Raw genomic sequence first — 21,192 nt, forward strand, 5'->3', positions numbered from 1 at the left:
ATAAATATATATAAGTGTGTGTGTGTGCGTGTGCATGTGAAAGGCGCTCAGGCATGTCCAACTCTTTGTGGTCCCATGGACTATAGCCTGCCAGGCTTCTCTGTCCATGTAATTTTCCAGGCAAGAATACTGGAGCGGGTTGCCACTTTTTTAAATACATGTGTGTTTACATAAATAGTTGAATGCATTTAGTAAGTAACTTCTGTGAGTAGACTTGGAGCAGGCGCTGCCACTCCCCCACTGGGTGACCTTGGGCTGGCTACCTGGCCTCTCTGTGCCTCACACCGCTTGTCTCCAAAATGGGGTGATAACAGCACCGCCTACCTCAAAAGTGAACTGAGGATGAAAAGAATTAAGACGCTGGGCATTGAGACCCATTTCTGGCATGTGATAAGCACCATGTAAGAGTGGAGGCTCTAACCACTAGTGAAATGAAACAATCTCCAAAACATAGCTATAAAAGCAAGATGCAGAACAGTAGGCCCAGCTGGTGTCCCTTGTGCAGCATACACGTGTCCATGTATGTTGGTGATGAATTAAATATCTCTCCAAGGAGTCACCCGCTGAACTAGAAACTAATACCTGGGCATGTATGGGAGGTGGGGGAGAGGCAGTGAACAGGAGACACACTTGTCACTTGGTACCTTTTTGTACTGCTTAACAATCAGGGGTTTTTTTCCATAGTGCATGCATTATCTATCTCTAAATATTCAACAATTCTTTACAAATGGCCTCTCTGGCTCAAGTATGGAAGAAGGGAGGATGGGAGATGCGAGAGCAATCAGGAGGTGGCTGAACTTTTTTAGGCAAAATATTCTCTGAGCTTGAGCTAGCCTAGTGGTGCTGTAGGCAGGAGGAGAGAGAGAAGAAAAAATGAAAAATATTTATGCTTCACTTTCATAAACACACAGTGATTTAACACTGATATCTGCCAGGCACTGTGCTATGCTCTATGCCACTCACTCATGGAATCCAGAGGATAAGGTAGTGAAACCCCATATTCTAGGGGGCTGAGACTCAAAGGGTTTGGCAAGTGACAGGACTTGTAACCCAGGTCCATTTGGTTCTAAAAACCTGTATTCTTTCCAATACACACGGCTGCTTCTCCACAAATTAATTACAACAGGGAGAGGTTTTTGTTTTTTTTAAGAGTTGACTTAAAGAAAACTATTAAGTAAATGGCACAGGGCCCAATGGCATGATGAAAGCACAGTGGTTATACTTTAGTGATGACAGATGTCAGTGCAGAAAGACACACAGTGAAGCTGGCATGGAGCTGGGGCCAGAACCCAGGTTGCAGGATCCTGTCTCAAGCTCTCTCTACTATTGCATCCCTGAGAATGGTCATCGATAGGGAGACAGGGAGACTGCAAAAATTTATCTGAGTGCCCAGAGTTGATTTCACATGCCTAAGCCCAGTGCAAATCAAATCAAAGATGGAGTAAGTAAAAGGTAGAACCCATCTGTGTTACTCCAACCAGTGTCCACCTGTCACCAGCAGTGGGCTTGTGTGGATGCTCCACAGCCCCCTCCACATTGCCCTGAACCAAGTCTCAGGGCCCCACTAGCAGTGCTGGGCTGGGAAGGCAGGCGCAGCAGCCCTGACTGGGGAAGCCTCAAACAGAGCTCCTGAGCCCAGAGGAGGGGCCAGGTGGCAGACGCTACAATGTTTGTTAGTGCAAAGCACAACAGGTGCATTTTGTGAGGTAGAACTATTGAAAATCTGAACATATTTTTAGCTGAACAACAAAAACAGAATGTGTTGTTTCTGTTTTGTTCTGGCTTTGCTTCTTCCAGAAGGACTGGCACACTGGCCCACATTCTGGACGTCTGCCCTTCTTTCCTCCCAGGCCAATACATGATGAGCAAGAGCCATATTGCATCAGGCTGATGGCAGTCTAGGGGAAAAGAGGTGAGGTGTGACGTGGGGTGTGCATGTGTGTGTGCACGTGCCCTGCCATGTTTTAGAAAGAAGGGTGCCTCAAGGTGATGAGGACTAGGCAGAGGGAAGCCTTGGCAAGTGTGAATGAATGAATGAATGAACCAATGAACAAATGAACTAACAAAATGCCCAGCCCTGCAGTCTTCTCTGTGTCCTTCCTGATCCCAGATGGGGACAAGTCTTTTCCCTAAAGTGGGAAACAGGCAACCTTAAGCATTGATCTCTATCATCACTATGCCCTTACCACCTCTTCTATAAAACATTACAAGAGAAAACGTGGGACTTCCTGGACAATCCTTTCTCAACATCATTTCCTTTTTAGTCCCTGTGGTCATGACTCGGGCTGGGAGAGGAGGGAACATCTAAAGGCTTGCATAACCAGGCATGGTAACCAGAAAGAAATCCCCAATAACAAAGCGTGGAACTGGGGTCCAGAGTGCCCTCAGTAGCGGGGTGCTTCGGTGGATTGTTTGTGAAGATGGCCACAGCAGCGGCTCGAGGGCCTCAGGGAGATCACTTTGCACTGGCACTTCAGAAGCAGGTTGCCTCTCCATCCTACAACTGTGGACTGGCTGTGAGACTTGATCTGGGCAATGAGCTGTCAGTGCAGGTGACACAAAGGCTTGAAACCCCACTGGTGTTTTCCCATTTTGAGATCTTTTTTTTTTTTTTGCTTGGTCAGGAAATTGTATCCATATCAGTGGCTCCAGTGGAACTCAGCCCAAATCACCAACCCACAGAATCATGAGCAAATAAAATAGTTGTCATTTTCAGACACTGAGTTTTGACATAACTTGTTACACAGTCATTGATAACTGATAAAGCCTTAAGCGAGGCTTTATTTCTTTGTGACTCAGTTTCTTTATCTGTAAAATGTGTGTTAATTAAATGATACATATAAAGTATCTAAAAGTGTGAAATACATTCTGGCCATGGTTGTTATTACTATCCTTGTTTTGACAATAAGGAAAATGAGGTCCAAAGACGGTATTTGACTTGGCTGAGCTGGGAGGTGGTGCAGCAGAAATTCAAACCCACCTCCCCCTGTAATGTTTGCTCTGCTATGATCCTATGTCGTCTCCCCTCCTGAGAATTCCTTTTCTCTTCCTCTCTCCCCCTCTGCTTTACTAATTCCTACCATCCAAAGGCACTGGGCTCAGAACTCACCCTGGATTTCAGTAACCCACCGGGAGCCAGCCCTTCACCTTTTGAATCTTCAGTGAGTCTCTCAGGAATGCCCATACTCCCCCTCATTACCTCACTCAGCCAGTCTGTACCGACTGCCTTCTAGGTGGCAGCACCACCCTCGGGGACTGCAGAGAACCTGGTGCCACCCCCGGGGACCCACAGTCCAGGCGCCCTCCCTCCGAGTCCAGATATCCAGCACACGCTATATCACCAGTTCACAAGTTTACTCTCATCTTCCTGTGCAGGTTCTAAACTCCTTGCAGACAAAACCAGCTTCTTTCATTTATTCATACATCGCTCCTTCTATCCCTCAATAAGTACCCTGGGAATAACAGGGATGTACAAGACACTTCAAAGACCAACTCTTGAAATATTCACAGCCTGCTGCTCTGCCTCCTGTGGTGCTAAGATCATAGAAGGCAGTCCCAAATATTTGAATTTAAGTGAATTTCTGGTCAACTACTGAAAACTCAGTATAGACAACAAATGCCCTGATGGAGCGGGCATGCTATAGGCACTGCTATGTTCTCACTTTTCTGCAGCAAGTGGCAAAAGGAAGAGTGGGGAGGGGCTGACCCTTCCTTCCCTACCAGTTCTGAGGCCATTGAGAAGCAGCTGGGAGATGGAAAGAGGGACCAACCTGCCCACCTGGCCTGTTCGTCTAATACCAAGGGCATGCACTTCTGTCCAGCCACCCTGCCCCACGGCCAGCAGGGACACACGTGTGTAGGCACCAGCATCACCCTCTTGGTCCCTAACAACTGCCTGCCCTATCCAGCCCACAAACTGGAGAAAGCTTTTATTGCCAACCTGAGTTTCACTGACAGCTGAAGTAACCTGCCCAAGACACAGCAGCCGGGCTCGATCTGCGTCTTTGGGCCTCAAGTGTAGTGCTTCTCACCAAGATCTGATGCCAGGGAGTGTATATGCCAACTGAACAGACAGGGCAGAGAACTTCAAGATAACACACGGAGTTTTTTTTTAAAACCGCTGCAGGAAAAAAAAAAAAAAAACCGCTGCAGGAATTTGAGGCCCAGAGGTGACGGCTTTCTTAAGGTGGTGGAGCTTGGTCTGCGTTTGAAAACTGAGTATGACAGAAGTAAGTGTAAGAGGAAAGAGGGCAGCTGTCGGCAGGGGGAGTAACGGGGGTGAAGCAGCCAAGGTGGGGATTGGGGTGAACAGAGCACCCAGGAGGGGAGCCCCGCTGAAGCCCGGAGGAAAGCTTCGAGATCTCAGTGTGACCAGCCCGGGTCCCAAACATAGACCCAGGTGCTGGAACACCGTGGATGTGAAGTGCCTGAGAAACAGGAAAAGGTCCTGGATGGAGAACAAACGCTCTGCAGAGAAACATTTCATCTGGTTTCCAGTCTCGCCCCTTCGTCCCCATGCTTCCCCACTGCAGGAACGCACAGCCTGCCTCACCCTCACACCCTCCAGGGAGGTGGAGACAGAGTCTAAGAGGACTGTGGGCTCTGACACACTGCGCCTCTGGGTTCTCTTTCTCCTGGGTGTTCTTCACTTATCTTCCCTTTTGTTCTCACAAGGGGCAGGCATTATTATTTCTGTCCATCAGCTGGATTTGAAGCCAGGTGTCCGGCTCCAGAGTCTGTGCTATAAACCACGAGGTGACTCTTCCCCACAATCCCAGCTGCCTCAAAGTCAAGTCATGTTTTATCCAGGAGCAGTGCCTCCTTTCACCCAAAGCAATGATCTAATTAAAAACTGTCAGGGCTCAAATTTTTTTCCTTAACTTGGAATCATAGAAATATGTGTTTCGACGTTGGTAGACCAACCACTAGGAAGTCTCACCCCCATTTTTCTGATTGGGAGACTGAGGCCCAGAAGAGGAAATGCCTGGCCCAAAGTCTCATAGCTGGTTAGAGTCTGAGGCAGGACTTCCTACCTGAAGTCCAGGCTCTTGGGCAAAGCCTCTTAGCCCCTTTGAGGGGTCCACCAGCTACTGGTCACCCAGGATGTGGACTGAGAAATAACAGTATCAATGAGAGGGGCCTTCTCACAGCCTACTCTTGGTCCTCTCATACCAGGGATTTTCAAATATAATTTTAGCCTCAGAATCCTCCCCTTTCAATGAGACACTTGATAAGGAATCTCCACATACTTTAAACATAACAGTCTGATTCCAGCCTGGCGGGCTCAGGGGTGGAAGGCCTGTGGTTCTGTCTGCTGGGCCGCCCCACCCCTGGGGCTGTCCCTGGGGTTCTCATTCCTCCCCAAGGAAGCCCATGGCTCCTCAAAGCACACGCTGTAACTTCCAGCACCATTAACCAGTGTGTTTGTGTTCCCCATTCCCCCACCTTCTTGGATTCTAACACCCACCCCAAAACCAGTTAGATCTCAAGCCCAAGCAGGCAGCAAGGTTCGTTCTGGGCCAAATTGTGCACGTTCTTACACTATGACCCTGAGATGGCAAGGCGTGCTTATCAACCCCACCCCGGCCTCATGTGAGCCTCCGAACAGCGCTCCATTTAGCAGATGAGAATACGGAGACCCAGATGAGCTCCACACCCCACAGTCGGTAAGGAGTGGGCCTCGGCTTCTGCCTGTCCTAGTGAGCCTGGCCCTCCCCACCTCAGCTTGGCATCTTCTGCTTTGAAAGGTAACACGTTCTCATGGCTGGCAGGTAATCTGAATCCCTATGAACTTTTACAAACTAAATGTGCCCAGGGCCCCTCCCCAGATATTCTGAAACAGAAGCTGGGGCTGTGAGCCATTATCTCCCACCCTGATAATCCTGCTGTCACTCGGGCAAAGGACAGAGCAAAAGGGCCCAAGGTTACCCAGACGGCTGGCCAGCCTCCCCCAGTGCTGGGCATGGAAGCAAAGGGGGCTCGATCCCAACCAGTAGCGGAACCGGGGTGAGACTTACTGTGTAGAGCTCGTTGGTGACCTTCAGTAGCTCCTCATGCATCTGCAGGCCAATCTCCTTGCTCTGTAACATGGAAGAACAAATGTCAAAGGGGCAGAAGGGTGCTGGCTGCACTGACCAACTTCCTTTTCAACTCAGAAAGAGCAGCAATGCTTGGGGTCATGTGAGAAGGGGTACAGAAATCCACATAAACCTCACTGACCCATATCTGAATTCTTCAACTCATCTCCATGAAACAAATCCACAGAGAGAGACACCTTACAACAGGAATTCCTGGACCATGTAAGCTGGGGAACTCTATATATCACCTCCCTACCTTGGTGATTCACAGGGACCTCATACTAAATATTCTGAGGAGCCCCACAGCCAGTCAACCTGTTCATCTTTCTGTAATCCTGGGTATCCTAACCTGATGTGGCCAGAATGTGTGTCCCTAGCTCAGCATTCCTTAACATCTCATGAGACTGGGCTTCCAAAGAACCCAGTTTAACAAATAATCATCTAGCCTTTCAATTCAGTGAACAGCTCAAGTAAATAGAGAGTCCACTGGAGCATGAGGCAGGGCGTATGGGTTCTAGCCTGGCTGCATCACTGTCTGGCCCCATGGCCTTGGAACTGAAGCTATTGAATCTATAAGATATATATATATATATATATATATATATATGGATATATACATATAAACTTTAAAAAGTTGCTTGAACAAAATGAGACAGGTTTTCTTATTGTAGAACTTTTCAGAGGCTTTCATCCCCTCATGTGCATGGACTTTCTAAGGCGTGGGGCATATAGGATGCACATGTAGTTGACCTCAACCCAAACCACAAGGTGACATATATATTTAATATATTGAGAGACACAAGTCAAAGAACAATGAACAGATAATTTCCAGGTCCTCTTCAGCCTGAAGAGTCAGGATTCTGTTATTTTGTGTATTATTATTATTATTATTATTATTACAGTCAGCCAAGTGTTCTGCATCCAAGGATTCAACCAACTGTGAATTAAAAATATTTGGGGAAAAAAAACCTAGAGAGTTCCAAAAAGCAAAGCTTCGATTTGCCTTGTACTGCCAGCTATTTACACATAATTCTATTCACATAGAATTTATAACTATTAACATGGTATTTACATTGTACTAGGTATTATAAGTAATGTAGAGATGATTTAAAGTATATGATTTAGAGAATGTACATCTTTATATGCAGATACTATGCCATTCTATACAAAGATCTAGAGCATCTTTGGATTTTGGTATCCACCTTGTGGTGTGGGGGGGCGGGGCAGGGCACGGTGGTGTTCATGGTCCTGGAACCAAACTCCCCATATTGCTGGATGACTGCATTGTCATTATGATTTGAGGGGAGAGAAAACACTCTCCCTGTTCGCCCAGGCCATCATGTGAGACTTCCATACTGACAAAGGTAGCTCTGCCCTTGACAGCAGAGCCCTCCTGTCCTTTCTCTCGACCCTCTCAGCCCCCTTGGCCCCCAGCACGGCCAGCCTTCCTCTAGTTCCTGCACAGATCAGAGCCCTAGACTCTGGGGTCGCTAGGAAGGTTTAGCACCAGACATCATGCCTTCCTGGGCTCTGCTTCAGGCCCATCTCATTCCCCTCAGCTTCTAGGCCTGGCAGGGCCAAGAATCACCTCTCTGAAGGCAGCCCTTACAGGTGTCAGATTTCCTAACAGACAACAAGAGCTCTGGGGCAATTCCAGAGATCTGTTTAGACCTCCCTCCAGCTCTGCTGACTAAAGCAAGCGGACCCAGTGCAGAAGCTCAGGACTATCTCAGCAGAATTTTCTGTGTAGAGCTCCCAGGGAACCTTCTGTCACATCATGGGCATCTACAGGGGTACCCAACAAGCCGTTCCCATCTCCTTCCACTCTCCCTGAGTCTCAACAGCTGCCTCAGTTTCCCCTGCAGCCCCTCCCCCTGACGTTTGCTTCAGACTCTCTGACACCCCTCAGTGACCTCCTCTTGGTCTGGCCAATGTCTCAGACACTCAAGACTATGTTTCTTATGTACTTATTTTTATGATATAACTTTTTTGCTAGGTAACAAGTGCACACGGTTAAAGAAACTCTTAACAGCCAGCAAAGTAAAAAGTGAAAAGTAGGTCTCCTGAGTTCCCAGAAGCACCTACTATTAAAGTTTTCTTCTGATGCCTTCTAGAAACAGAATATGAATATACACACATAGAGCTGGATAGCATATGTTCTTTTTTTAATATAAATGAAAGTAATCCACACAAGCCTTTGCATCTTGCTTTTTTCCACCAAACAATATATCTGACAGATTTTTTTTTTCCTGGACAGGCCATGTAGCTCTTGCATTCTCCTTTTCTATTAATAATAGCTGCTTGGGGTTCCATACACCAGATATGTCATAACTAATTAACCAGCAGGTTGTTTTGAGTTTCTTAATATTCCAAACAAGGATGTGGTGAACATCTCTGTCCTCTGTCACTGTGCACATGGGCAGGGACCCTTGCCAGATGAATTTCTAGAAGCAGCTCTATTGGGAAGAGTCTGGCCTTCTCAGCTCTGCCCCAGCCAGCTTCCCACGCACTGCTGACTTCAGCTCCCACTTCTCGGTGATTGGCAGCCATGTCATCACCTCCACGGCCCTCTCCTGGGCTCTGTCTGCACAACCCCAAAGACCCTATCTTCAGCTGTTGCAAAACAGTATCATTTGGATGACCCCCTCATCACATCAAATTCAAATTATCCAAAAGAAAATGTGTGACGTTTCCTCCATCTCCTCAGGTTCAGTCAATGGGATAATATCTTCCTAGACACGGCGACTGGAAATTTGGAGCTATCTTTGACACTTTTAAAAAATTCCTCCATCCTCAATCCAACTTGTCACTGCATCCTACCGTCAAACTGCCTGGTACTTTGTTCTCTGCAGCAGACAATGCCGGCTCCCTCCCCAGCATTCATTCTTGCCTTTCCTGCTTCCTAACAGAGCCATGAATTTGGCCCTGTGTTCATCTCTCCAACCAAGTTCTTTCAAGGACATAGCCAACCCCATCCCGACTCAAGATGGTGCATTCTGTATGTGTTGTTAGTCCAGGGGTGAGTATGTGACAACTGCATGGAAGAGGACTGAAAAGGTTGAGGGGAAGGTTTCGGCTCTTCTACTGAGCGGTAGCAAAAATGCCTGGAGCCTCAGTGGCTATCAGCAGACCTCTTAGGACCAAGAGAGGAAGCAGCTTTGGGTGGCAGAATGAAAACCTAAATCCTAATGACCTCCCAAGAAACTAGTTAAACTGAACCCACAGGCTGTCTCTGGCAGAATTTCTACTTTTGTGGCTTTACTAGTTACTTAAAAGCTGGATTTTTTGTCACACGCAGCCCAAAGCAACCTACATTTTCCATCACCAGTCCCAGAGCAGACAATGGCATCACTTCAGGGCCCAGATTCCTAAAGCTGCCCCTCAACAAAGTCCTGACTCTAGTCCCCGATTCCTCATGGCCATCCCAGTGTCATTTCCTAGAAAAGTACCTTACTGTGCTCCTCCAAAGTTGCCTCAATGCCTACAGGATCAAGACCCAGCTCTTTAGCTTGACTTTAAAGGCTCTACGTGACTGGCACAGGGTGGTATGCTTGTATGCTAAGTCGCTTCGGCTGTGTCTGACTCTGCGACCCCGTGGATCACAGCCCGCCAGGCTCCTCTGTTCATGGGATTTCCCAGACAAGAACACTGGATTGGGTTGCCATGACCTACTCCAAGGGATCTTCCCGACCCAGGGATCAAACTTGCATCTCCTGCACCGGCAGACAGGTCCTTTACCATTAATGCCACCTGGGAAGCCTAGTTACTAGGTGGAGAGGGCTCAGATTCAGGGCCAGAGTGATGGGGATTGGAGACAGGACGTTAGAAACCATTTAACCTCTCAGCACCTCTGCTTCCTCGCCTGTAAAAGGAGTGCCTGTTACTGCTCTTCTTTGCGCTTACAATGGGAAGTATAATGATCTTGCTTGTCTACTTGTTTATGCATTTGTCACTTGTATTCCCCATTTGAAGGTAAACCCCATGGGGTCAAACAGACTTTCTCTCTGATGGTAGGTGCTCAGATCCCCTTGTCACTGGGACCGCAGGCAGCAGATAGCCCCCAGCTGAGAGCATGCTTTAGTGGTGACATCAGAGGGCATGGTGACATCAGAGGGCATGGTGACAAACCTTCCAAAGATTGATGCCTCATCCAAAGATATGGGGCGTAGAAACCAGTCTCTCCTGTCTCAACCTGGACAGCTTTAAAGGGTCGTTCTATCTTTAGAACTCCTTGTAGGGCCAGCTAAGACCTTGAGTAAGACTGCCTGCATCACAGCTTGACTTCACTCTGCTCCCTCCTCCACCCTCCCTAGGGGTGGATCCCAAGTATCTCCCTAATCATTCTGCTGTTAAATTTAGGCCTCAGAGTCAGTTTCCCAGTACCCAGCTTGCACTGTCTCACTTTCCCACTCTTCCCGCGATGCCACAGAGCCTGTCACCCAGTGGGTGCTCATTAAATACACTTGCTGAATGAACCTATGAATGAATGTAGTGACAATTCCTCTAAGCCTTAGTCTCCTTATGCATAAATATGGAACGATGCCATGGGTGTCATGAAGTCCTTGTGAGGCTGGAAAGAGATGATGCATATGGCAGCACTGGTATCATACCAGACACAGGTGAAGAGCTCGGGAAATCACGTTACAGACTGAATCAATACCCACTGGATGCCAGGGGCAATGTGAGGAGATTGCCCAGGAAAGGGAATTCAAAACTGAATTTTTTATCAACTCTTCCCAGTTTGGTGGAATCAAGGATCAAGAACCAAAATGGCATGATGTGGAAAAGGCTGCAAAAGAGTGAAAGAGGTGATATGGGATGAGGGGATAAAGAGCCTGGAGGGACCACCTCACCTTGCATGGGCGGCCAGAAATGGCATTCTAGGCAAGGGCCACAGCCTGAGCAAAGGCATGCTCCCCAGGAACAGGGGAAAGTATGGTTTGCAAATACAGAAGCATAACAACAGAAGAGCAGAAGACATGCTTGACATGGAGGCTGGGCCAGATCACAGAGGCTGACAAAGTGGATCTGGGAGCCTCTGAAGGTTTGCGAGCAGGAGCGTCTGATAAGCAGTCTGTGATCCTTCAAGAAGATGAAGCTCTGGGTAGATGGAGGGTGGGCTGGATGGAGGCAGCAAGTTTCCACAGGGAAACTGCCTGAGTCTCTGCTCTCTCCCCATCAGCACCAGCCTGGGTGGGACTGGCCACAGTGAGTGCTCAGCCAACAGTCACTGAACTGTGAAGGACTAAAGGCATTTTATTTTTTATGGTTGGGTTTTGTTGGGAAAGGAAATAGTCTCAACTACTGTTCCAGAAACTACTGAATGAGGAACCCAAACCAAACATTCCATCATGAACAGGAGGCCAAAACCCTGATCATCCCCAGCAAACATCACACCCAGCCCTTGGGGACCCCAGGGGCAGTGTATTCACACTCTCTGTCCACATTTTTTGCATGACTTTCATGCCTATAGAGGCTGGGGTGGTGGGTTGCTTCCTTCATGCACAGGAAGTGTGCAGACTGTAAAATATGATTATATTGTGCCAAGGTGGGTTCAACCACAGCAACCCTGGTTCCTTGGGGTTGGAAGGACAGAGCCCTGTCTCTTTGACCCCAACGTCTATAAAATCAGGTGGCGGGTGGCCCCGGCCCTGCCTCTTTTTTTGCCCATGGCTAAGGTCAGTTAAACTTCCCTTAGGACGAGATAACTCTGAAGGGGGTTGGGGAGCTGTCCTGGGCTTAATTATAAGACACTTAGCAGCTTTCCTGGCCTCTAATCTCTAGATGCCATAAGCACCCTCTACCCCAATCCCAAGATGCAGCAACAGAAATTATCTCCAGACATTGTCAAAAGTTCTCTGGGGGACAAAATCACCCTGGGTGGAACCCGCTGCCCAAGGGCTCCAAGTGGCAGCCTCTCTGGCCTACAGATGTGTTTTATTTGGCCATTCAGAGTGTTCAAAAAATCTGACTCTTCCCAGCATTTAAAAATAAAAAATTCTCCTTACATGTCCAGATTTTCAGCTTCTCTTGCAAAACTAAAAGATCCAGAGAGGCTGAGCTCCCCAAATTGGAGAACAGGGGCCCCTCTGGATGGGTCGTGCTCTCCGGTTGGCCACAGCATCTCCATTCATTTGCCCATTTGAGTTTATGACCCAGAAACCAGTGGGGTCTCCCTGGGGTGGCTGTCTGTATCCTCCTCGTGCTCATCCAGACAGCCATCCCAGAGCTGCCGAATCTGAACCTGTGGGAGGATCTTTACACAAGCACCCTTCTCATGGCCCCAACTCTGAGAGCTGCCGAAGAGTCTGCTTCCTGAGAATGAACCTCCTGACCCCGCTGTGGACCCCGACACCACTGCCTTTGTAGAATCCCACACCCCTGAACCCATCTTCCTGCTTACACTACTGTTTCCTGGAGCTCTGTGGCCAGGTCCTCACCTGGCTTCAGTTTGATTTACGCAAGCATTTGTTGAATGGCCTACTAGACACCAGCCTCTACGTGGCACTAAAGACTGAAAGCTGAGTGAGACCTGGCTCCCGTTCCATCAGCCACAGTCAGCATTTCTGGAGTACATTACATCGGTAAACACCGTCCAAAGTCACCTCCATACATTATCTAATGGAAACCTTTAAGGCAGGTACTATTATACCTACGTGGCAGATGAGGGCTGGCGGCTCAAATGAGTTAAGCAACTTGCCCCAGGCTATACAGCTAGGAAGGGGCAGAGCCAGACTCAGGTTTTGGTTGGTCTAACCCCAAAGCTGGCACTCGTAAGGACTTTCTGTGGCCTGTTTCCCCAGCACCTAGATGAGATGCGGGCACACAGGTGAAGAGAAGCCACAGCAGTGCTGTCATAGAGATGAGTCCAGGCTAGAAGTCCAGGCTGCAAAGGAAGGCACGCCCTCTGGACTCCACCTGCCCATCATGTGCACATTCTCACCACCTGTGCAAAAATCTGCATCCCTGGTCCTTGCCCTCACTTGCAGGCAGCTCAAGTTCTCCTTGGCTTGGTACTCCTTGGCCCACCTGCCCTGTTAGGGCTAAGTCAGCCATGCTGATCATCTCTGGCTTCTTCTTCCTCCTTGCTCTGATAACAAAAGATGAGACATGGGTGGGACTGACTGCCGCTTGCCTTGTCATGCCAGATGGTCCATCCGGCATGGGACCCGGGCTGACCAGGTGCTCTGGCGCCTTGTGTCTGGTGACTGGGTCAGAGATGGAAACATATTTCAGGCTGAGCTGTTGAAAATCTTCCCTGAAGTTTTCTAAGAACCATATTCTCAGATCCTCTCTCCTCTGGGGTTGCTAAGCTAGGACATCAGGGGTCTTGGGCTGCCCAACACAAGGCTGGTTGGGGTCTTGACAACAGTATTTGTGTCCTGATCTCGTGATGCTTAAATAAGATCTACCTGTGGACTTTTCCAGCTTATAGAATCTCGTGAATTTCCACCTTGGCTCATGTGAAAGAATACTGATGCATTCTGTGCTTATTTTAGCATAAAGACACCAAAATGACCATGGGGAGAGAGTTTTCTGAAAACCCTCTACCAAACACCAGTTTTCAAACAGTTTCTGCAAAAGAACCACTTTCCAACCAAGTAGAGAGCATGTAAGCCCCTTAGAGGCTGGGACTCTGGCTTCCCAGAGTGCTGATAACAAAGACTGGCGTAGAAAAGGAGCTCCATAACACCTGTGCATGAACTAAGCAGAACACAGAAGCAGAAGTACACTGACAGGAAAAGGAGGCCACCTTTCACTCTCACTTTACTGCAAAAAAAAAAAAAAAACCCACATACATTCACATCAAGATGGCACCAGCTGACAAACATTTTTTGACACAATGGTTCTGGAGTGAAATCAATGTTTTCACCAAAAAAGTCCTGCCATGGATGACTGGATTTGGTTTTCAACACAGAGCTAATCTCACTTTTAAGAGGAAACCCTCAAAACTCTTACTACAGATCCTAAGATTCATGAATTCTATTTGAAAAGTCCTCTTCAAGGGTACGTCTCTGTCTCTCTCAAGCTGACTCAATTGTGGAGCTGGTCACTCTGAACATTTAGAAAACATTAAAATGCTGAGTTTTAATCACAGGACTCCCTCTCACTTCCTCAGAGGACACCGTTCAAAAAAACGCTTTAGGAAACTGCAAGGCAGGGACTAAGGTGGAGCCGTCCTCAACTCCAGCCATCTCATCAGGAGCTGAGTCAGCAACATCTGTCTCCCTTTTGTCTTTGCTTGATGTTCTCATGTCCGGTTTTCCCCCTTTGGGAACATTCCATGGCTTCCCTAGTTCTGGGGTTCCAAACAAACAATGGGAAACCAATACACAAACAAAACAAAGTAAAAACTAAAAACTCTGTCTCTTTTCATTCTAATCCACTGCTTTTCCACACTCCAGCTTGTTTTCTCATCAAATAACAAAACTGGAGACCCACAGATGTTCCCTATTTAAATAAATGATATATGTGAGCACTGGCCATCTCCCAGAGAGACTGTGTTTTTATTTCTAAAGCAAAGGCTTTAAGGGTGTGTCTCGGAGGGATGGAGCGTTTCCAAGTCTGTCCTGGAAGGCTGGCTCATCCCTGAACACGGCCGCTTGGACAGCTGACTGGCTGATTTCTCCGAGCGGTGTCCTAGCTTGCTGGTAACTCAGCAGCCAGCGCTCTGGCACGTCCCCACCCCTTGTCTCCCAACGTCCTCCTCAGCCTACACTCTGCCCACCTTCTACCTGAACCTCTGTTATCTTTCCCCATCCCCCCACCTTCTTCCTTTCCCTGCTCCTCAACATCTCTCTTCTTTCCTCCCTTTTCCAGACTGATTTCTGACTCCTGTGGCTGCAACTCTAAATGTTGTCACCGACTTGTTTTCACAAGAAGCTGGAACATCGGGCTGGGAGGTCGGGCTTCAAGGAAACAGGAGGGCCCTGCACCCATTCATCAAATGCCCTGGACAGAGGTGGGCCCCACTGGTACCTCCCCAGGAGCCCCGTGATGGGCCAAGGCAATAAGTCTGGCTTTATGTCTGTCTAACCCCCTAATTACTCCCACCATCTCTCTGGGACCCTGTTTGTGCGAAAGCCTTCATTTTCAGAAATGCCTAAAATAACAGGTCTGAAGAAGCCCGAGGATACCTTGGAATGGCATGACCAAGTGACCTGATGTGGTCAAGACAGGAATTTCTGAATCGTTCCTAATAATACTAAATATTATTAATAACAAGTTATCATCGTTAGTAACAAGGCTTAGTACTATTAGTACCAGCACTATAATAGTTATCATTAAGGATAATAACAACAATAATAGCTATTGTTTCTTTGATCTCTTAGCATGTACCAGGCCCTATGATAACTGCGTTACAGACAATACCTCACATAAGCCTAATATGAGAAATTTATGGGATATAACCCCTATTATAACCCCACTTTAAAGATTAGGACACAGAGCCTCAGGGAGGGTGAGGAATTTGCTCAAGATCACAGAGGTAGTAAACGTGATTCTCTCTCAACCATTCCACTCTGTTGCTTCCACTCTGCTGTTGGGAGAACTATGACTCTACATGCCTTGAGAATTTTTTCCCCAAATATTCCAAAATAATTATAAAACACACATATTCCTCTGCCTTACTGTAAAAAGCATGCTGCTATTTAAGAGGCTCTCCTTTAAGTCACTGTCAGTATGGACAGCACCGTTTAGTAGAATCTCCTGTTTTCCATGACCGAGGCCTGGCCCCAACCACTGGCTTCCCGGCCAAGGCAGGAGGACAGGGCATGGACCACTGGGCTGAGTCTCTGTGAAAACAGAACATACTCAGGAATAGTCTTTCCTGACTATGTCTCAGACTTTCTTTCTTTTTTTTTTGCAAGGGTGAAGGGACATGAATCTCTCACAGATAAGCATCAAAAGGCTCAGGGGATGGTTGAGGGTCTCTGTGTCTTAAGGAGTGTGACAAACCTGTCTTTCTGAAAAACCCATAGCTACAAAAACCAGAAACCCCTCAGCCTTGAGCTGTTTTCTCCCCCTCTACTTTCTCTTCAAGGCGGATATGGATGTTGTCAGGATTATCTGTTGCATTTAAAACATTACTGATCATTTATTCCTGCTGAATCACTGACCTGAGACGTCTCCCCAACCTGCTTGTCATTTTTTAATCTGATCTTCTACTTTATTTGCATTGTTTGTGTAGAGGATGTAATAGAGGAGTGCATTAGCATTTCAAAAATGTCTGTACCCATGTATCCACCCATCAATCCACCACCTTCCCACCCATCCACTCATCCATCCATTCACCCATCCACCCATCTATCCTCCCATCCATATCAGCCTCCCTGATCCAGGCCCCTGTTCCCTTCCACCACTAACTTGTGCATTAGTGTATATGGGTACCAACTGAGTCCAAAAGCCATCAAATACACCAAATCAGTCATCCTTAAACTCGGCTCTGACCACATCACCCCCTTCAAGAACCTATCTTAGGTCCTACTTAGAAGTGGAACTGCTGGGATACGGGCTATGTACCTCTTCCTTCTCTGTCACTGGACACTCCCACTCTTCTCCAAAGGGGCGAGTCCAATTTACATGCTTATTAGGAGGACACAAGTGGCTCTGCTGCTTCACATTCTTGCCAGCCCTTGGACTGCTTGACCAATCTAAGAGGAGTCAAACTGTGTTTCATTTTGTTTTATTTTACCTTCTCCTGATTACCAGTAAGTATGAGCATCTTTTCTTATACTTTTAACCATTTAAATTTCCTTTTCTGTGACTCACTCATTTATATCTTTAACCCATGTTCTTACTGGGTTGTTTGCCCTTTTCTGATTTTTTTTGGTAGGAGCTGATTATTATATATTTATATATATAATATATATACTATATATAATTTTATATTATAAATATATTTATATTTTGTTAATTATATGCATGCTAAATATCTTTTCCTTTCCTGGTCTGTATCTTCTCTGTATTTATTTCTTGCAGTTGTTATTGTATAGAACATTTAAATAAAATTTATATAATGAAATCTATCATTATTTTCCTTTATGGTGTATGCTTCTTTTGTTTTGTGTTTTATGTTTAAGCAACTTTTTCCTACCTCTAAGTTTTAAATAGAACCTTCTACTACATCTTCTTCCAAAAATTTTTAGTTTTATTTTTTACCTTTAGCACTTTAACCCATCTAGAATATATTTTTGTGAACTAAGGTGGAGGTCTAATTTTTTTCCATATGGAAAAAAAAGTGTGTGTGTGTTTAAACCAGTTCCTAAAAAATAACAAGAAATGGACAGGAAACCAGTGGAATCAGCCCCCTTTTCTAAACAGGCCACCCCCCGAGTCTGTAACGCACTACGGCCACGCTGTGCTCCCGTGTGGGGGCTTTGTTTCTGAGCACTGGTCTGGCCCACCTGTTAGCTGACCTAGCACTGCTCCAGCACTACCCGTTGCACTCTCACATAAGAGAAAGTCTTGATATCTGATAAGGCAAATGCACCAACAAATACCAAAAAAATATAACCTACGGGCCTTATTTTCTTTTTATGGGGCAATCAAGTTAAAAATTTAAAGCAAGCAGAACGTTTCAAAGAAAATCTTTGAAAAAAATCGTTGGAACTAAAATATGAATAATTCTGAAAAATTTACGGGGCAAAGAAGAAACTGCAAAATGGAAATTATGAAATATTTATACCTGAATGACAATGAAAACATCACATCAAAATTTCTATGATGCAGATAATTTATAGCATGAATGGCATTAATTTTTAATCATTCTTGTGTTCTAATATATGCACTTTTAAACTACATTATCTAGTTGGCTATGACAGGCATACAGGAGCATTATTAATTTTTGTATACTGATCTTGTAATCAGCCATCTTGCTGAACTCTTTAACAGGAAGTACAGTATTTACTGGTGGTTTTTAGTAAATATTCTTTATCAGGCTAAGGAAGTTTCCATTTAGTCCTAATTTGCTAAGAATTAAGCGGTAAAAAGTTAGAAGCATGCTTTTTAAAAGTCAAGAATGTATTGAAGGGACTCTGAGGGTGGTCCAGTGGTTAAGAATCCGTCTTGCAATGCAGGAGACTCAGGCTTGATCCCTGGTCGGGGAACGAAGATCTCACGCGCTGCAGAGCAACCAAGCCCTCATGCCACAACTAGAGAGTCTGCGTGCCACAAAAGATGCGACAAAGATGCTTGCTGCAACAAAGATCCTGCATGCCGCAACTAAGACCCCATGAGCGCTAGGTCGCTTCAGTCCATGGGATTCTCCAGGCTATTTGAATACTGGAGTGGGCTGCCATTTCCTTCTCCAGGGGATCTTTCCACTAAGATCCGATACAGCCAAATAAGCAAATAAATATTTAAAAAGAAATGTATTCAACATCCTGTGATAAACCATAATGGAAAAGAATATGAAAAAGAATGCATATATATATATAAGATATATATAGTTGGTGTATGGCACAAAGCAAGACAATATTGTAAAGCAATTATCCTTCAGTTAAAAATAAATTTTTAAAAAAGAAGATATATATAGATATATGTATATGTGTAACTGACTTACTTTTCTGTATAGCAGTAATTAATACAACACTATATTAAAAAATAAATTAAAAAATTAAAATAAAAGTAAGAAGGCCATTTCTCTCCCACTTTCCTCTGTTGTACCTATTGAGGTCTAAAAGGCAAGAGAAGGAAATAAGAGGTTATTTAAGTTAAAAAAAAAAGACAATAATTTAGAAGTAATCAGTGAATGATTTCCTGAGCATATTTTATTTCTGACCCTTTGTTTAATCTATGTGCCCTGAATGTTTCTTTATCCCATCTCTGAACTTAATTCTCACTGCTTTTTTTCTCAAAGGATTATTATTTCCCAATAATCATCCTAATAGTAGTTAATATTTAATCACTACTTACTGTGTACCAGGTAGACATTTTTTTTCCAGGTAGACATTTTATACCATCACTTTTTAATCCTTACAATGACCCTAAGAAGGAAGTTTTTAATTAGCTCCATTTTGAAAATGTTGAAACTGTGAGGATTTAGGGATTAGGTTGAGTTCAAGCAGCTGGAAAGTGGCAGAACAGTCCGCACCCCTAACCACTGCACCACACTGCAAGGCTGGCCGACCTGCTCACGATACAGGACCAGACTTTTCTGCCAACAGACCTTTGCTTCGGTCTGGAATCCTCTAACTTTTCCCAAATCTACGCAGGTCTGCTGGGGACACAGTGAGGTGCCCCTCAGAACGCCTTCGGGATGGGGGAACATACTCCCTCAGCTGCGGGGAGTGCTGTCTGCAGACAGCCCACTGTCAGCCCTGTTTGGATCGGCCTCACAAATAGGCCTCTGCCCAAGGCCACGTCTCCCAGGAGCAACATGAAGGTAGAAAGGCCCAGCTTCCTCCCCACAAACCAGGACAAACCGGAAGGGCCACCCCAGCCTCAGAGCTCCCCAAGGAGTCATTTGAGGCCTTTGTTGTGACTGCACATTCCCTGAATCCTGCCTCTCTCCCTTTCTTCTGCGAGGGGGTGGACTCCAAGAATACTGTCTAACATATCCCTGCAGTGTAATCCCTGTCTCGGAGTCAGCTTCCCAGGAACCCAAGCTGGCATAAATCCTAAGCCTCACTTTGAGATTCACTACAAATGCTGCATCCCCTGCACAAAACCTTCCCCAAACTGCCCCCAGCCCAGATTAAACGTCCTCCTTCTTCTGAATACTGGTATCACTCATACATGTCTGTCTTCACTTCCACTGTTCACTCCTTGAGGGAAGGCACTATATCTGACTCATTCTTCTGTCTCCTTTAATGCCTGCCTTTTGCATTCAGCGTGGGCTCTGGGATCAGACAAAGCTGGATTCGAATCCCTTCTTCACCTTTATTGGCATCAGTTTCCTCATCTGTAAAATGGAAGCAATGGCAGCATCTTCCTCTAACACTTTAAGAAGTGAAAGTTTAGCCCAGAGCCCAGCACACAGGAAGCACGGATTGTTTGCTATCTATGATGATTGAGTATCTATTGTGATGAGAGCACTAACGCATGTTTTCTGAGTGAGCTGGGAACTCCTGACAGCGACCAGGTCAGCAGGCTGCACTAGCAGGGCGGTGCTCACAACTCATCTCCCCGGGAGACAGTGGAGACAGCTGAAGGCTCCAAGCCCCTGGCAGTCTGCCCACTTCGCTCTCTGTCCGTGCAGGCCTCAGAGCTGGACCCTCCAGAATGCAAGCCCTCACTCTCTCCTGCAACCCAAAAATAAAAAAAAATTAAATAAATAAACTTGGCTTTGAGTCCAAGGCCATTGGTGCTTTTGATCTTGGTTACAAAGCAAGGCAATTATTAGATACAAAAGCCCTGATTTATTTATGAAATGCGACAGACATCTTCAAGGCGGGAATGAGAAAACTCACTCTAGACCAAGCCCTTATTGCCACACCGTGAATGGCTGCTTTCAAACACAGGGCCCCCAAATGCCCTCTCTTCTCTGCTAAGAGCCTTTCCTCATTAGGGCTTGCTTCAGAACACCACAGCTTCCAACAATCAAACTCACTCCAGGGCTGGGACAAGTAATTAAATTCTGCAGGCATCGCAGCAGAGGATAATGGATGGCTATTGTTAAGGAAGCTGAGGCTGGAAATGAAATGGGCTCCAATGCTCAACCTTAGAAATGGTTGAGGCGGAAAGAGAGAGCAAGAAGGACGCAGATGGACCCTCCCCTCTGGTGCACCACAGTGGGGGGTGGAGTCAGGACTGGACCCGGAGTAGGAAACCTGCATCGGGGACCAAACTATGCTCTTACTGGAAAACCAAGAGGTGGAACTAGGTCAATCATTCCCCATGTGTGATCCCCAGGTCAGCAGCAAAAGCAGCACCTGGGAACTCGTTAGAAATGCAGGTTCTCAGGCCTCACGCCCACCTGGTGCTTCAGAAGCTGTGGGCTTAGGGCTCAGCAATCCGCATTTAACAAGCCCTCCAGCTGGTTCTGATGCTAGACTTGAAGAATCACTAGTAGACCCTGTTTCAGTATGAGGCCAGAAACTCAACTGCACAAAGGACCAAGGAGCTATTAAAATAAAGGGGTTGGTGCTGTGCACCAGACAGAGTGGGGACTCTG

At 46.3% G+C, this 21,192-nt stretch overlaps 1 protein-coding gene across 8 annotated transcripts in view; it reads right to left on the reverse strand.

Annotated features, from left to right (window-relative positions):
- The window catches only part of SRGAP3 (SLIT-ROBO Rho GTPase activating protein 3), a 245,427-nt gene that overhangs the window by 77,289 nt on the left and 146,946 nt on the right, over positions 1-21,192 (reverse strand). For all 8 annotated transcript variants that reach the window (XR_006264405.1, XM_043442109.1, XM_043442108.1 and 5 more), the window contains exon 4: positions 6,018-6,080. Coding sequence is in view for 7 of the 8 variants with exons in the window: in XM_043442109.1 (XP_043298044.1) it covers positions 6,018-6,080 (63 nt within the window). In the remaining variant the exon portion in view is untranslated. The remainder of the gene's footprint in view (positions 1-6,017; positions 6,081-21,192) is intronic.

This window comes from Cervus canadensis, chromosome 22 (genome assembly GCF_019320065.1).
Source record: "Cervus canadensis isolate Bull #8, Minnesota chromosome 22, ASM1932006v1, whole genome shotgun sequence".
Taxonomy (NCBI): Eukaryota; Metazoa; Chordata; class Mammalia; order Artiodactyla; family Cervidae; genus Cervus; species Cervus canadensis.